Source organism: Symphodus melops (genome assembly GCF_947650265.1).
Source record: "Symphodus melops genome assembly, chromosome: 17".
NCBI classification, from domain to species: Eukaryota; Metazoa; Chordata; class Actinopteri; order Labriformes; family Labridae; genus Symphodus; species Symphodus melops.
In genome coordinates this window covers 330,402-346,131 of record NC_136707.1, presented here as the reverse complement: position 1 = coordinate 346,131, position 15,730 = coordinate 330,402, and the positions used below count along the sequence as shown (strand labels likewise).

The 15,730-nt window shown below is 49.4% G+C and overlaps 2 protein-coding genes across 2 annotated transcripts; both read right to left on the bottom strand.

Moving 5' to 3' along the window:
* Window positions 1-2,039: 2,039 nt before the first annotated feature.
* Window positions 2,040-4,055, bottom strand: aanat1 (arylalkylamine N-acetyltransferase 1). Its single transcript, XM_079366555.1, has 4 exons — window positions 3,684-4,055; window positions 3,095-3,350; window positions 2,621-2,775; window positions 2,040-2,540 (listed from the first exon to the last, which is right to left on the bottom strand). Exons 2-4 carry the CDS (start codon window positions 3,246-3,248, stop codon window positions 2,172-2,174), a joined length of 678 nt encoding a protein of 225 aa, XP_079222681.1. The 5' UTR covers window positions 3,249-3,350; window positions 3,684-4,055; the 3' UTR covers window positions 2,040-2,171.
* A 185-nt stretch (window positions 4,056-4,240) lies between these two features.
* LOC306838643 (myosin-10-like) lies at window positions 4,241-15,623 on the bottom strand. The gene is made up of 27 exons (XM_079366948.1): window positions 15,569-15,623; window positions 14,777-14,970; window positions 14,206-14,327; window positions 14,033-14,102; window positions 13,785-13,945; window positions 13,599-13,707; window positions 13,351-13,482; window positions 13,063-13,269; window positions 12,843-12,980; window positions 12,608-12,731; window positions 12,364-12,535; window positions 11,354-11,566; window positions 10,909-11,053; window positions 10,621-10,827; window positions 10,430-10,534; window positions 10,197-10,349; window positions 9,799-10,047; window positions 9,512-9,724; window positions 9,225-9,437; window positions 8,945-9,106; window positions 8,741-8,869; window positions 8,573-8,661; window positions 8,298-8,421; window positions 7,985-8,193; window positions 7,795-7,903; window positions 7,032-7,204; window positions 4,241-6,315 (listed from the first exon to the last, which is right to left on the bottom strand). Exons 2-27 carry the CDS (start codon window positions 14,933-14,935, stop codon window positions 6,153-6,155), a joined length of 4,050 nt encoding a protein of 1,349 aa, XP_079223074.1. The 5' UTR covers window positions 14,936-14,970; window positions 15,569-15,623; the 3' UTR covers window positions 4,241-6,152.
* Window positions 15,624-15,730: the final 107 nt, after the last annotated feature.

Genomic DNA, 15,730 nt, shown 5'->3' with positions numbered 1-15,730 from the left:
TCCAGCAGCAGAAAGCTGCTCAAACTAGGATCAATGTTGGAGATGAAACATGGAGAGAGGTTAGAACGCAGAAAGCTTTACAGACCCATGCAGAGCTGGCTAAACACTGAAGCTACAGTGTCCACCACATGCAGAGCTGGCTAAACACTGAAGCTACAGTGTCCACCACATGCAGAGCTGGCTAAACACTGAAGCTACAGTGTCCACCACATGCAGAGCTGGCTAAACACTGAAGCTACAGTGTCCACCACATGCTGACCTGTGTGAGCATCGACTCTAGAGAGCGTCCACAGACCCTGACACATCTGTGGATTAGATGTGATTAAAGGAGGAAAGGAGACGTTTGCTCACAGAAGATGGAAGTCCAATAATCCTGTCCTGGTTGACATTTATAATAATTGATGTTCTCCTTGCTGCTGTCGAGCTCTTGATCATTGACAGACATGTTGGGTTTTTGTAAATAATAAAACAAGTGATGTGGCTCGATGCAAATCAAAGTTCAAACAATTTATTGACCATGCAATGTCATGTACGATGTTATTCCTCATGTAGCCTCCTTAAATTGTCCTCGACCTGAGCTGTTTTTAATCCTGAATTTCTGCAGCCGGCACCAAAAGAAAACCCTCACGTTGAAGAACTTAATATCTAATTATTCACATTTGAAACTAAGCGTGATGTTTATTAAAAATAATAGTAGGTTAAACAATTAATCATCGTAACGTGTTTTACATAAAAGTGACTCTGGAATATAAATACTCAGATTGCCATGTTGCAGACACTGAAGCTTCAGTGTTTAGCCAGCTATCTTCTGCACACACGATGGCCGAGTGTGAGCCGTCTTTGTTTTAAGTGATTTATTAATAATAATAATAATAATAATAATAATAATAATAATAGTAATTCAATGTGGAGAACGTTTTGTTGCACTTTGGAGAGATGAAACTAAATGTGATATCTAAGGGATTGTCTGTGTGTGGTGAAGTGTTGATTTGCAACTTAAAGGAGCAGGATGTAACTCCGACCCCTAGTGTTTATACATGGGTACTGCAGTCCACATTCTAATCATTGCAGAGAGCTGTCTGTTTTTCATTTTTCTTAACATTTATTGCACGAGGAAACAAATATCTTTTTTTTAATCTTTTAAACAGTAGAAAACATTTTATTGAGATTTTGAAACTGAAACACACAAATATAAAACAAAACATCACATAATTGAATCTGTCCTAATGAACAACAACAGGCTACACATGATGGTCACTGACTAACGTTTATAGCAGATAACCTTTTAATAACAAGCTGCGTCACTCTGTAAAGCAAGAAGCTGAAAACTGTGCAAACATCCTCAAGAAATGAAACACAAGTGTGGTGTGAAAGTTAAACACAAAAATCTAAGACAGCAGTGCAACATCTGGACCTTGAGCAGGGGCGGTTCTAGAGCCTGTCGGGACCTGGGGGCCTCCAACCAGTGTTTATCACCATCATGTTCTCCTCCTCCATTTTATGACCCGTTTCTTGTTCCTCTCCCACAGACAGCTAAGTCTTCTTAGGGTTACCACTTTTCTTCTGTGATGTTGATTGACAAACTTGGTTTTCACTGCCACAGTGCATGTTCAGGGTCATGAAAAGGAAGTGCTGCCAGATGGCGGACCCCTCTGTGGCCCCACGCTGTGCTTCTGACCTTACGTTTAAATACAACATACAAGCAGATGATGTTAACAAAAAGCTAAAAGTTCCGCAATGTACCTGTTGCTAAGCAACCCCAGCCTTCTATTCTACTCTGTTGGCGTCTATGGTTACCAGAGAGCAGCTACCTTCGTAGTATGAACCTTTACGCACCGTCACGTGTTTGTTCAAATCACGAAAGAACAGTGTGTCGTGTGAAAATTAAAAGTATTCAGAGCTCCTGCACGTTGAGGCGGAGAGATACACGATGTGAAAAGTCCCAAATACGTTGTTCTTCTATCGTCACAAATGCGTATTGTCCAATCAGATTAACTGTTGTGTATTTGAAAGCATGATGTTCCTGTTTTTATTTTGACATGAAGGGAGAGTTGAGGTGACATTCAGTTTCAGTCCAACAAACAGAAAGCAGACTCTAAATAAACAACAAGAATCTCCTAGAACGAGAATGACGTCGACGTTTTCAAACCTGAGTGACAACCTGCACGTGGTCATACGTCCGCGTGCTCATCAGTCTTGGTCAGCGGCAGAGTCAGAGGATGCTGCGGAAAGCGGATGGCCTCGCTGTTCCTGCGCATGTACGCGTGCCCGCTGATCGGATACAACATCTCCGTGAAGGTCAGGTGACCCACCGTGATGGCGCAGCGGCCGAGCGCCTTAAAGCCGGATTTACGGTAGAAGGGGATCAGAAACTCTTCGCACATGAGCACCGCGCGGCGCACGTTTGGGAAGCAGCGCAGGTACTGCAGGTAGCGCCACATCAGTATGGGACCTTTGCCCTGCTGCCGGAAGGTGCGGTGCACGGCGAGCACGTGGATGTGGACGGTGGATCCCCGCGGCTTGTGGAGAGTCAATGCATCCTGGAGGAAAAATAAAAAGCGATTATAATTTATTTCTAATATATGTGCATGTTAATGTGTTAATGTACTGGATGTCTTACCGTGGAGAGTCTGTCCTGGTCCCACAGAGAGCCGATGATAAAAGCCACCAGCCGGCCCTCCTCGATCCAGCCCATAGAAAGTTCTGGACACAGTGTGAGGAAATGACGCACCTCATCCAGGTGGAGAGGACACTCACCTGACACTGAGATAAACGCTGGAAGAAAAAGATCATTATTTTAGCGTGCGTAAAAATCGTTTGGCACAACTTTTACGCACACTTTAAACTCCACAAAAAACCCCACTTATCATACTTCTGAGAGTATTGTTGGTAAAATTATCACGAGGTAAAGTAAAAGAATATTTGACAGATGACTTTTATATAATAAGTAAATTACAAAGAGGGAATTAGTTCCATCAATACTGCAAACAGTTTTACGCAAATTGCTCCCTCGATTAAACACTTCCTTCCCATTAGCACAATGTCAGAGTGGATTTCATCTTTACCAAATGACTCAGAAAAAAGCGTCGCTTACCCTCTCGCTCGATCTCAAACACGCTGATGGCGTCCTGCGTGTTCAGGGGTCTGAATTCGCTCGCGGGCAGAGTGTGTCTCCTCTGGATGCCCGGAGACACGGACGGTCCTGGCAGCATTGGTTTGATGAAAGGCAGCGCGCCAATAACGGACATCCTACGACTTCACTCTCTCTCTCTCCTCCTCCACAGAAAACTTTCTTCTCCTTTCACCTCTCCTCTGCTCGTCTCGCGCTCGGCAGGATCACCTGTCAGGCCCTGCTAGGACGACAGGAGCTCTGAGTCTGTTCTTATAGGAGAGCTGTGATTCACGCGCTCATTTGCATTTGAATAATTGATGTCAGAGGAGGTTTGATTGTGTGTGGCAAATAACCTGAACCCTGTACTTATCTGCGCCCATTGTGGCTCTTTGAATTAAACGAACTGACTGATAATACATGTTTTTTTTAATCACAGCCTCCCACTCTGACCCCGGCGCAGCAGAGCACAATAGTTTGTTTTAAGTGGAACCACAATCCAGTCAAATTACATTTCAGAGCATCAAATGAGTGACTTTGTTTGAAATGGATGGAAAAGAGGATCCACGCTCACCTGAGGCTGCTGAGCTGTGCGTGCGTATGTTCAGTTCTCCGCTTGTGTCACCTCCTCGCGCGCCTCTCTTCATTATCAAGTGATTATTTTACTATGAGTCACTTGAAGAAGGATTACAGAAGTTGTTTCCACAACTCGACGCATTACAGCCTCCTTATCTCCTCTGACTGATCCACAAACCCTCCTGCGTGCCGAGGAGAAACTTCTCTGATTACAGAAGAGTTTTTTTTCTTTTTTCATCCACGTGTCACATCAGATAATCTCATGACCTTAACTAGAAGGATAAGGGTTTGTTTGTTTACATTTCTCAAAACACAAACAAAACAAAACCTCTCATCTGATTGGTTTAAATTGTGTTGTTTTTCCGGTGGTGCCTCGTGTCCTTGAGCAAGACACTTAACCCCTTGTTGGCTGCTTCATCAGCAGTGTGTGAATGTGTGTGAATGGATGAGTTCATACTGATGGACTCTTCACTCTGCAGCAGCCTCTACCATCAGTGTGTGTGTGTGTGTGTGTGTGTGTGTGTGTGTAAACAAACAGGTGAGAAACAAAGTGAGTGAATTGGGCTCAATAGACTTTAATGCATTATAGCTCCTTATAAGTCATGAACTGTACATGTCATGATGTGAGCGTTGGTACAGCTGGTCAAAGTGGAGAAATATGAATGGACTTTGTACTGAAAACAGTAGCAGAGATATAAATACAGTTTCTGTCTATTGGATTGTTTTTTAAATCTTAATAACTCAAAAAGTATAAAAGTTATCGATAAGAAAAGTCATCGCACCCGTCTACAAACACTCCTGCACGGCTCCACATGTCAACAAACCACAGGAAACCCCACGAACATCGCGAGATAAAATGCAAAAAAGTATGAAAATACCGTCATGAAATGAGGCTTCGTTCAGTTTGTGTGGCGAGATGAAGTTTCAGTTTCACATGAGAGGAAAAAGGCACAGAAGAGGAGGAGGAGGAGGAGGAGGAGGAAGAGGAGGAGGAGGAGGAGGAGGAGGAGGAGGAGGAGGAGGAACATGCTCGGATCGCTGCTTTCACAACGAATAATTACAAGTCGACATCGACCTATCGTCAGATATATAGAACCAAATTCACCATATTCACACGGCGGCCATTTTCCTCTGACGTCATTCTGTTTAGTTCCCCCCGTACAGTGTGTGTGGATGGAGACATGAGCTAATCACACCCATTTGGTTTTTAGTGTTTGAGCTCCCGGCCAGAGAATGACAGGAGAGGAAAATGGCCGCTTCATGAATATAGTTAAAACCTTCAGAAAAGCATGGCGAGGCAAAGAGGCAGCTTAAAGTCACATTTCTATTTTCATACGCAAGCAGACAATCAGAGCGCGTGGTTTTAAAAAGACTAATCAAGTTAAGCTAAGATAACTAAACTGGTTTATATGATGGACATACTGAAGATCCACAAAGAGACAAAGTCAGACGGCTCCTTCCTTTTAAATATTGCAACGCTGTACTTTTAGCATTTGGAAGCGTTTCAAAGAGCTTTCTAAAAAAAAACATCTGGTCCAACAAAATAAAACCGTCCTACGAATACAGCCGAGGAGCTCTGAGCACAAACCCAATCAGAAGGTTTGTTTCTTCAGGTGCTGGTCAGGATGAAGCTCGTTGTTTCTGCAGCTCGATAACAAGAAGGGGGGGGGGTCTGCTGGTGTCAGGGCTCAGATAAAACATCAGGAGTTATAGCTTCATCCTGTTTTTCATGGTGCTGCGTGTGCTTGGAGACGAGCAGGACGACACACACACACACACACACACACACACACGGTGACCGCTGAAAGCTCAGGATGGAAACCTAAAAGTGAACAGGGACACACAGCTAGCTTGATTCAAATCGATACAAATAAAGGACAATTTAAATCGACTTGACAAAAAACACATGTTGCAATACTCGTTTTGAACCAGCAGAGGGGGCTATGTGGACTCTCTTGTTTAAACTTAGCCGAGGAAGAGAGGGGTGGTATATGAAATAGGACATTTCTAATTGTGTATTGTGATTCACATCATGAGTTGAGTGGATCGTTACACATCCTTATATGGTCGTGTTAGCATGTAGCCCCTTCATAGCTCATAGAAAGTGGCTAAATGCTAACATGAGCCATTATTTTATTTTAGAGACAGAGAGAGAGAGAGAGAGAGAGAGACAGAGCGAGAGAGAGACAGAGAGAGAGAGCGAGAGGGGGGGGAGAGAGAGCGCCTGCTTGGAGGACTATAACTTGGGGCGTACACTAACCGCTGGCCCCATGAGCCATTATTCTAAAGCTGGTATTTACTAAGCACTTCATCTGAATGCTAATATTTAGCAGAACAGGGTTTAAACTGAATTCGATGTTCCCACTCTGAGCTTGATGTCAGATAAAAATGGCCGCCGTGTGTGTATGGTGAGAGCAGCTGGGAGGAGTGTTTTAGTTTGTGATCTGATTGAAGGTTAAGGCGTTTGTTACTCCTGCGCCTGATGTTGGGCTGAAGCTGGAGTCTCGTTGGCGTTGTTGTCTGTGATCTTGTTTTCCAGCTCGTCGTCAGAGAGGAGGTCCAAAGACGAGCCCTCCACCTGCAGCCGTCTGCCCGAGCGGCTGGAGGAGAAGCTGATGGGGCCACCGCGCCTGCAGGAGGAGGAGGAGGAAGAGGAGGAGGAGGAGGAGGAAGAGGAGGAGGAGGAAGAGGAGGAGGAGGAAGAGGAGGAAGAGGAGGAGGAGGAAGAGGGGGAGGAGGAGGAGGAGGATGATGATGAGGAGGAGGAGGAAGAGGAGGAGGAGGAAGAGGAGGAGGATGATGAGGAGGAAGAGTAGGAGGATGATGAGGAGGAGGAGGATGATGAGGAGGAGGAGGATGATGAGGAGGAGGAAGAAGAGGGGGAGGAGGAAGAGTAGGAGGAGGAAGAGGAGGAGGAGGATGAGGAAGAGGAGGAGGAGGAAGAGGAGGATGATGAGGAGGAGGAGGAAGAAGAGGAGGATGATGAGGAGGAGTAGGAGGAGGAGGAGGAGGAAGAGGAGGAGGAGGAGGAGGAAGAGTAGGAGGATGATGAGGAGGAGGAGGAGGATGATGAGGAGGAGTAGGAGGAGGAGGAGGATGATGAGGAGGAGGAGGAGGAAGAGGAGGAGGATGAGGAGGAAGAAGAGGAGGAGGAGGAGGAAGAGGAGGAGGAGGAGGAGGAGGAGGAGGAAGAAGAGGAGGAAGAGGAGGAGGAGGAAGAGGAGGAGGAGGAGGAGGAGGAAGGGTTTTATCAGGTGAAAAAGTGAAATCGATTTTGTTATTAAATGTTCATCCAGTGTGGTTCTTCTGTCATGTCAGAGTTTGGTTCCGTGTGCTCCGTTGGTACCTGAGGCGGTTCTTGAGCGTGTGGACCTCTCGGCTCAGACCCTCGCTGGCCTCGGTGGCGTCGTCCAGCTCTCTCTGCAGCTTCCTGCGCGAGGCGTTCGACCTCGTCGCCTCCTCCTCAGCCTCCTCCAGCTGACGCTTCAGCTGCTTCATGCGAGAGTTCCCTTTTTCCACCTACAGTACACACACACACACACACACACACACACACACACACACACACACACACAGAGACACACACACACACACACACACACACAGACACACAGAGACACACACACACACACACACACACACACACACACACAGACAGAGACACACACACACACACACACACACACACACACACACACACACACAGACACACACACACAGAGACACACACACACACAGACACACACACACACACAGAGACACACACACACACACACACACACACACACACAGAGACACACACACACAGACACACACACACACACACACACACACAAACACAGAGACACACACACACACACACACACACACAGACACACACACACAGACACACACACACAGAGACACACACACACAATCACACAGACACACACACACACAGACACACACACAGACACACACACAGACACAAACACACACAGACACACACACACAGACACACAGACACAGACACACACACAGACACACACACACACACACACACGGTTACGTGTAAACAGATGTGCTTGTGTTGTGATGAACCTTCTACACTGAACATCAGCATCACGTACTTGCTCTTTAAACTGGTCGGCATGGCGACGCTCATCCTCCACTTGCATGCAGATTTCTTTCAGCTTCTTCTCGGTCCTCCTCACCAGCTTGTTGGCTGCAGCTCGCTCCCTGACAAACACAGAAGATGTGAGAACGTTTCCTACGTGTGGAGCAGCTGTGGTTCGATGAAGCAGCTGCTGGCTCGCTCACTTGGCCTCCTGCTCCAGCTGCTCCTCCAGCTGTGCGATCTTGGCCTCCAGCGCGGTGATGGACGCCTTGAAGCGGCTCTTCACAGAACCTTCCAGCTCGCCCAGTTTGGCCCGGAGTTCCTTGTTCTGACGCTCGAGCTGCTGGCGGGCGTTTTCGCTCTTCTGCGCCGTGCTGCGCTCTGCGCTCAGCTCCGTGCTCAGAGTGTCCACCTGAGGAGCGACAGAGGGGACCAAGTGATGCAGGGACGATTCTTACACGTCCCCCCTCGCCCCCCCCCCCCCCCCCCCCCCCCCCCCCCTTCTCTGCAGCTCACCTGCATGGTGGTCTTTCGGAAGCGGTCGTTGAGCAGCTCCATGTTGCCCTGCTCCTCCTCCAGCTCCTCCTCCAGCTGAGCGATACGAGCCTCCAGCCTCCTCTTCTCGTCCATCAGAGCCGACCTGCAGCAAACATTCACATTTACTCTGACGTCTTCGTTTCGCCCGTCTGAAGCACGACGAGTGACAGTCACAGATTTCTCTGTTGATCTACTTTAAATAAACGTCTACACTCTGAGCTTTGAGGAGGGAGAGCAGCTTGGGTGAAACGTACTTTCCAGAGGTGCTGTTGGAGATTTCATCCTGCAGCTCGTCCCGTTCCTGCTCGGCGTGACGTCGTCCTCTCTCAGACGCCGCCAGGTCCTGAACAGAAACAAGATGACTGACACAGCTCCAGCTTTATTTTACGCGCTGCGTTGTGTCAAACGTTTCCTTCTCGTACCTCGTGCAGCTGAACGATCTCAGCCTCCAGACTCTTCAGTTTCTTCTCATTTTCCTTCGATAAAGCGAAGATATCGTCTCTGGAGGCTCGGGCGTCTTCGAGCTCCCGCTGGTAGTCCTTCATCTGGGCCTGAAGCGGAGGAGACGTGGTGAGGAACGCTGCTCAGAGAGGAACCCATCCAGTCTCTACAAACATGCTTCGTACCTGTAGCTTGCGCAGCTGTTTGATGGCTTCGTCTCGGGCCTTGTTGGCTCCCTCGATGTGACCTTCAATGTCCTTCAGATCCATCTCCAGCTTCTTTTTAGCCGCCACAGCCAAAGCCCTCTGCTTCCTCTCGTCCTCCAGCTCCGCCTCCATCTCTCGCACCTGAGAGCAGCCGGTTCAAGTTGTTAAAATAACTGCAAACTCAAATGCATGAGGTGAGGGATGTGTGGAGGAGCAGATCAATCATCAAACACTCTTGGTTCATGGTCTGAGATGTCACCTGTTTGACGAGCGCCCTCTTCTTCTCGTCGCTCTGGTCGTCTCGTCCCTGCAGGTCTCTCTCGTACTGAGCCTTCATGGCCTGCATGTTGACCTCCAGACGCAGCTTGGCGTCCTCCGTGGCCTGCAGCTCGTCCTCCAGCTCCTCCAGCTGCGTCTTCATCTCCTCCAGCTGCTGCTCCAGAGTTCGCTTGGACTTCTCCAGCTCGTGGACCTGAGGACGATCCCGGGGTGTCACAAACAGCACACACTCTTGGATTTCTGCAGGGTTGAAATCTGAACACTCACATTCTTGCCCACGTCGTCCTTGGAGCTCATCAGATCTTCCATCTCGGCCCGAAGCTGCTTGTTGATCCTCTCCAGCTCCTCTTTGGCCTCCAGCGCCTCGTCCAGAGCTCTGGCCATGGACAGAGCTTTGGTGTCCTTCTCCCGAGCCTCGGCTTCAGCTCTGTCTCGCTCCTCAGCGTAACGAGCCGAGATGCTCTTCTCCTCAGCCAGCATCTACAGAGAGCAGCGTCTTCATAATGTTTCTGATATCATGGACATTTAGGAGGTGTGAGAGCGTGCTCACTCACCTGGTCAAACTTCTTCTGTTTCTTCTCCAGGCTGGAGACGATCTGTCTCTGGTGATCCAGGTCCACGGTGAGGTCATCCAGCTCCTGCTGCAGCCGTGTTTTGGTCTTCTCCATCTTCTCAAAGCCGATGGTCTTCTCCTCCAGACGCTGGCTGGACAGCTCAAGGTCCTTCTGGAGCCTCTTCTTGGTCTCCTCCAGACCCTCGATGGTTCCCACGTCGTCCTCCAGCTTCTTCTTACTCTCTGAGAGCTGCACAAACAAAGACAGCAGAGAACAAGTTTGCATCCACTGATGTTTCCTAAAGAAGTGTTGAAGCACCCGAGGTCAGCTCTCTGTCTGCAGAACATCCCAACATCAGGCCGTCCCTCCTGCTCTCCAGACCTTCCTTCATGTCTCACCTGAGCCTGAAGCATCAACATCTGTTTCTCCAGATTCTTGCGCGCCTCCTCGTCCTCCTCCTGCTGCTCCTGCACAGCGTTCTTCTCCTCCTCCAGCTGACGGATACGGCCGCTGAGGTTCAGCTTCTGACGCGTCTCCTCCTGCAGCAGCTCCTGCAAAGAAAGGAACAATTCCTCCGATGAGTTTGAGCGAATATAAAATAGAAATGATGAAGAACTAAGACGCTCGTCACCAGCGTGTCCTGCAGCTGACTCTCCAGTCCTGAGACGTCTTTGGTCATCTTGATCCCCTTCCTCTCTGCGTCTTCCAACATGGCCGACACGTTGTCCAGCTCAGTCTGCACGGAGAAACGAGGAGGTAAAAGACGGATTTAAGGAAAGCGTATTTGTAAAACACACGTGTCAGATTTTCACTGTTATCAACCTGCAGTTTGTGCGTGCGCTCGGCTAGCTCGCCCTTCGCCCTCTCTCCCTCGGTGACCCGGGCCACGTACTCCTGCAGCTGAGACTCCAGTTTCTTCCTCTTGTGCTCGGACTCGGTCTTGGCCTGCTGCAGGCTCTTCACCTCGCAGGCCAGCTCCTTGTTGGCGCTGTCCTGGCTCTGCTTGGTCTTCTCCAGGTTGGCCTTGAACTAAACACAAACATGTTGTCAGTGGCGTGCTTTAGCTCCTCCTCTCAGGTCAGATTGGACACATGAGAGACCGTGCCTCACCCTCTTGGCCTGCTCAAGCTGTTCAGACAGCTCCTCCAGCGCGGCGCCGTGTCTCTGTCTCATCTCCTGGATCTGACCCTCGTGGTTTTTAGTCTCGTCCTCGATGGTCTTCTTCAGCTCGGTCACTTCCTGCTCACGCTTCGTCCTGCAGGAAAAAGTCTTGTTCACTGATTTGACTGATTTGTACTTTGAAAAAACTAATTTAAAATCATGCAATCTCTGTTATTATATGAGCATGGAAGATTTCAGGAGACGTCCTCCAAAAGTGTGAACTCGTTGACCTTTGACCTCAGGTCCAAAAACCCCAGATATGAACTTATTTACATTTTCCAGCTTGTGTTTGATTTTTAGATGTTATTAAGAAATATAACAGACGTCAGACTCAGCGATGGTAAAATAATCTCGACCTCCAGTCAGTGTTTTGAGAGTACAAAATGGCGTGTACCTGAGTTCCTGCTGGGCGGCGGTCGTGTCCAGCGTGTCCTCCAGCTCGGTCTTTAAAGCCTCCAGCTCCTCGCTCAGGTCCCTCTTGAGTTTCTCCGCCTTGTTTCGAGACACTTTCTCGGACTCGAGGTCCTCCTGCAGCTCGGCCAGCTGAGCCTGCAGCTCCCTCACCTGCTTCAGAGCGTTGTTCTTGTGACTCACCTCCTCCTCGCCCCTGGTAACCAACCACAACCATGCTTAATGTCTCTGTGCCGTCCAGGAGCATTCATTCACACACTACTGCTGCTGCGCTCAGTCCCACTTATAATGTCTTTATAATCTGAGAAGAATGTTCTGGATGAACTCTCCACCAGATGGCAGCAGAGTCGGGCCCAGTGGCCCCGGACCGCTCTGCTCTCACGCTGCTGCAGGACTAACCGGGCCTGATCACGGTGACCTCTCGTATATAATGTCTATAAGACATCAAAGGCACGCACGATGCAGTCTGACATATTTAAGATATCGAACAGATTGATCAGAAATACTTCTTCACATTTGTTTTAGGCACGCCTAGAAGCCGCTCAGTGACTCCACCCACCAGTTGAGAAGCACTGCCACATATAGTTTCTGAAACACACGTCGTCTGATGCAGGATGATCAGAGGATGAATAACGACAGCATGTCAGAGGCTCGTTTAGTCTCACGGGACGCTGCGATCAGTCCGACAGCAGGTGTGTGTGTGTGTGTGTGTGTGTGTGTGAGTCCTGCAGCAGTGTTTGCTGCGATGAGCGTGCAGCACAGCGATGTAACGATGACCTCACACTGATGACTCACATCATGAAGCAGATGCTCCACCTTCAGGCTCGGACACATTTAGATCAAACACACTCACAGACATATTTAGACCATTACAGGCAGAAAGAGTTACATGTAAACATCGTGTATGGACAAACTGCTGCTCCAGGGCGACACCTGCTGGATGCATCGAGCACCGTGTAAAGACGACCCTGAATCATGCAGAGCACGGCGTACCTGGACTGCAGCATCTGCTGCTCGTCTTCCTTCTTGCTCAGCTGAACTTTGAACTCCTCGATCTGAGCCTGCAGCTCCCCGATCTGATCCTGAAAGTCAGACGTCTCTCCGTCCAGCTTCCTTTTCGCCTTCTCCAGCTCCTGACGCGTCTTCTCCTCCTTCTTCAGCCGCTCTGCCACAGACGATCAACGTGAGTCTGCATGTAACGATTCACACCTTCATCCATCTTTAAGCTGCCTCTTACCCTCCAGGTCCACCATCATCATCTCCTGCTTGTTCTTCACCTTGCCCAGGTTTTTGGCCTTTTCTTCTTCTTCAGCGAGAGTCGACGTCATCTCGTTGATCCGGTCCTCCAGCAGCTTCTTCTCCTGAACGACAGAAATACAGGAAACAACATGAACACACACATTTACACCCTGGAGGATTGATGAAGTCTTTCTGACACATTTCCCCGTCGCTCCGATCCTTTTCTCTCTCACCTTGATGAACTTGGAGTTCTGGTCTTCGAGCAGCAAAATGTCCTCTTCATATTTTTTCAGTTTGGCCTCGCACGTCACTTTCTCCAGCTGCAGCTTCTGCCTGCCGGCCTCCTCCTCGTCGAGCTGCTCCTCCAGGTCCTGCACACATGATCCACATCATTAAACAAAGGAGCATGGCGTGTATTTGGATGTGTGAGCCATCATTCCCGTGTTTGCACACCTGGATGTGGGACTGCATCTTCTTCTTCTCGTTCTGCAGGCCCTGACTCCGCTCCTCCTCCTCCTCCAGCCTGGACTCCAGGTCGTGAAGGATCTCCTCCAGCTCCTGCTTTTTGGACGCCAGGCGAGCTCTCATCTCCTCCGCCTCGGCAAACAGCTCCGTCTCCGCCTGCAGCTGCTCCGCCAGGATGTTCTTCTCCTCCACTAACTGCACGCCAATAAAAAACCTTCAGCACTGTGCAGAGTGTCATGATATCTGCTGCAGAGCGTCGATGCTGCTTTAACCCACCTGCTGGTGTTTCCTCTCCATCTCCACCAGCTCTCCCTCCACCTTGGTCTGCTTCTCCTTCACCTTCACCAGCTCCTCGTCTTTGGCCTGCATCTCCTCCTCCTGCCGGGTCACCTGCAGCAGAGGCTTCACCTGTGGGACGGCGGAAACATCTCAGAGGATGAGCAGAAGAAACACCGGCACCCAGGATAGTGGACGTGCAAACATCTGTTATCTCACGCTTTTATTTTGAAATACTGCACACACACCTTTGTGAAGAGTCTCCACCACTGCCAGTGACGCAGCTTCAGGTAAGCTGCACAGTTTCTCTGCAGGACCTTCAGAGCGCTGAGCTGCTGCTGCTTCTTGGCGAAGGCTCTGACGGGTCACAGAGATGCAGTGATTAAAACAACGACACGTTAAAAGTGCATCTCCAGCGCTCAGTAAGGTCTCACTTGCGAGCCAGGTATCCGCGGCAGACGGCCTGGAAGTAGATGATGATGTCGGTGATCTTCAGGTCTCGCTCCTCCTCCAGGTGAGCCAGCACTCCGGCCCTGAAGAAGATCTTACTCTGACCGATACGGAACAAGTTCCCGTCCAGCTCCAGGGCCCGGATCTACAGACGACAGGAAGAGAGGATTCATGGCTTCATGTTTGAAGGGAGGAAAAGCTCCCGGAGCTCCCGGATCTACAGAGTCCTCACCATCCTCTCACAGGCTTGCTTTCCATCCATGAAGCCTTTGGGAATGGCGTTGGGAGTGAGGATCTCGTACCTGCAGACGGAGCAGAGAGAAGAGCATCATGCATGTCTGTAAGTCCTGCACCGTGCATCATGAAAGATGTTTGAAGCCGCTCTGATGATGCTCACTGCTTTACCTCTGTCTGAACTCCTGGAACACGATGCGGTTCGGGAAACCCTGTCTGCAGATCCTGATCCCTTCTAGAACTCCGTTACACCTGAGCTGGTCCAGAACCAGGTGAGGGTCCAGTTTACCTGCCTTCAAGGGGAGGAGGAAGAGGAGGAGGAAGAGGAGGAGGAGGAGAAGAAGGAGGAGGAGGAAGAGGAGGAGGAGGAGAAGAAGGAGGAGGAGGAAGAGGAGGAGGAAGAAACGGAGAAGGAGGAAGAAGAGGAGGAGAGATAGGAGGAAGAGGAGAAGAAGGAGGAGGAGGAAGAGGAGGAGAGATAGGAGGAGGAAGAGGAGGAGGAGGAGAAGAAGGAGGAGGAAGAGGAGGAGGAGGAGGAGGAGGAAAGAGAGGAGGTGGAGGAGGAGGAAGAGGAGGAGGAGCAGGAGGAAAGAGAGGAGGAGGAAGAGGAGGAGGAGGAAGAGGAGGAGGAGAAAATGTTTCAGTATGAGTTGAGAATAAAAACCTCTTGAACATTTATTGATAAATGTTTGGCAGCTGTGAGGTTGATTCTGATTGGTCCGTTTGTTCGGTCTCCTCTCACCCGTTTCTCGTGGTTGGGGATGATGCAGCGCACAAAGTTTGGGTTTGTGTTCCTCAGCGTGGCCATCAGTTTGGACAGCTGCTCTTTGTACAGCTGACCCACCGTACGGAACATGCCTTTCTTCGTCTTGTAGGCGGCACCGAACGCCGTCTCGTTCATGCCGGCGACCTGATCCAGACCCACGATTCTGTCGACTGGAGACGGAGGGAGGGCGGGGATTAGCTGTGATTCTGACTGATGTGTGAAGAGAACAACAAACATGTTTTTAGCCAGGCCGGATTTCTTCTTCTCTATTTTCCAGGAAAGCGTGAAGACAAACGACGATGTGAGACGAGCTTTAAAACGACTTTTTTTTTTAAACACTTAAATGAGATTTTTATCTTAATTTCACTCTGCTGTTTATCGTGATCTGCTGTCCAGCTCTGTCCACATCCAGCACATTGCATTTCTCTCGCATTTGATTGGCTCTACTTTTCTTGAGTGCAGGACTTTCTGCTTTAGCTGTGTGAAAACATGAGGACGGCTCGCCAACCTGTCACATCAGCAGCTGCAGCTCTGTAACAAACTGAAGAGTGTGTTAGAAATGTTTGATTTCCTTACCTGAGCGTGACGGCAGATTGTTTTATTAAACTGCAGCGTGCATGAAGGACATGATCTTAATACAACTGGACAGCAGCCATGCAAAGCCAGAGGGGAGCTTTTAGAGGGGCGCACATGACAGCCAGGACGAGGGACTAATGACAGCTCCAGCAGGGAGACAGTACACAAAGGTCAAAGGTCACTATGATTCACCTGGAGCTTCATGGAGCCCAGAGACATTGTCATAGAAAGAGGCTCTCTGAAACGTCTGAATGTCTACAGCAGCAGAGACACAGACAGACAGAGAGAGAGAGAGAGAGAGAGAGAGGACGAGCAAACACATCAACATTTACACACAAACACACACAAGTGTTA

What these genes read in the sequence shown, in the direction of transcription:
- aanat1 (XM_079366555.1), bottom strand. Translation starts at nt 3,248, where the DNA reads ATGTCCGTTATTGGCGCGCTGCCTTTCATCAAACCAATGCTGCCAGGA. An exon ending in GTTTGAGATCGAGCGAGAGG is followed by an intron (nt 2,776 to 3,094) that starts GTAAGCGACGCT and finishes TTTTTCTTCCAG; the next exon opens with CGTTTATCTCAGTGTCAGGT. An exon ending in ACCAGGACAGACTCTCCACG is followed by an intron (nt 2,541 to 2,620) that starts GTAAGACATCCA and finishes TTTTTCCTCCAG; the next exon opens with GATGCATTGACTCTCCACAA.
- LOC306838643 (XM_079366948.1), bottom strand. Translation starts at nt 14,935, where the DNA reads ATGAACGAGACGGCGTTCGGTGCCGCCTACAAGACGAAGAAAGGCATG. An exon ending in AGCAAGCCTGTGAGAGGATG is followed by an intron (nt 13,946 to 14,032) that starts GTGAGGACTCTG and finishes TGTCGTCTGTAG; the next exon opens with ATCCGGGCCCTGGAGCTGGA. An exon ending in AGAACTCCAAGTTCATCAAG is followed by an intron (nt 12,732 to 12,842) that starts GTGAGAGAGAAA and finishes TCTGTCGTTCAG; the next exon opens with GAGAAGAAGCTGCTGGAGGA.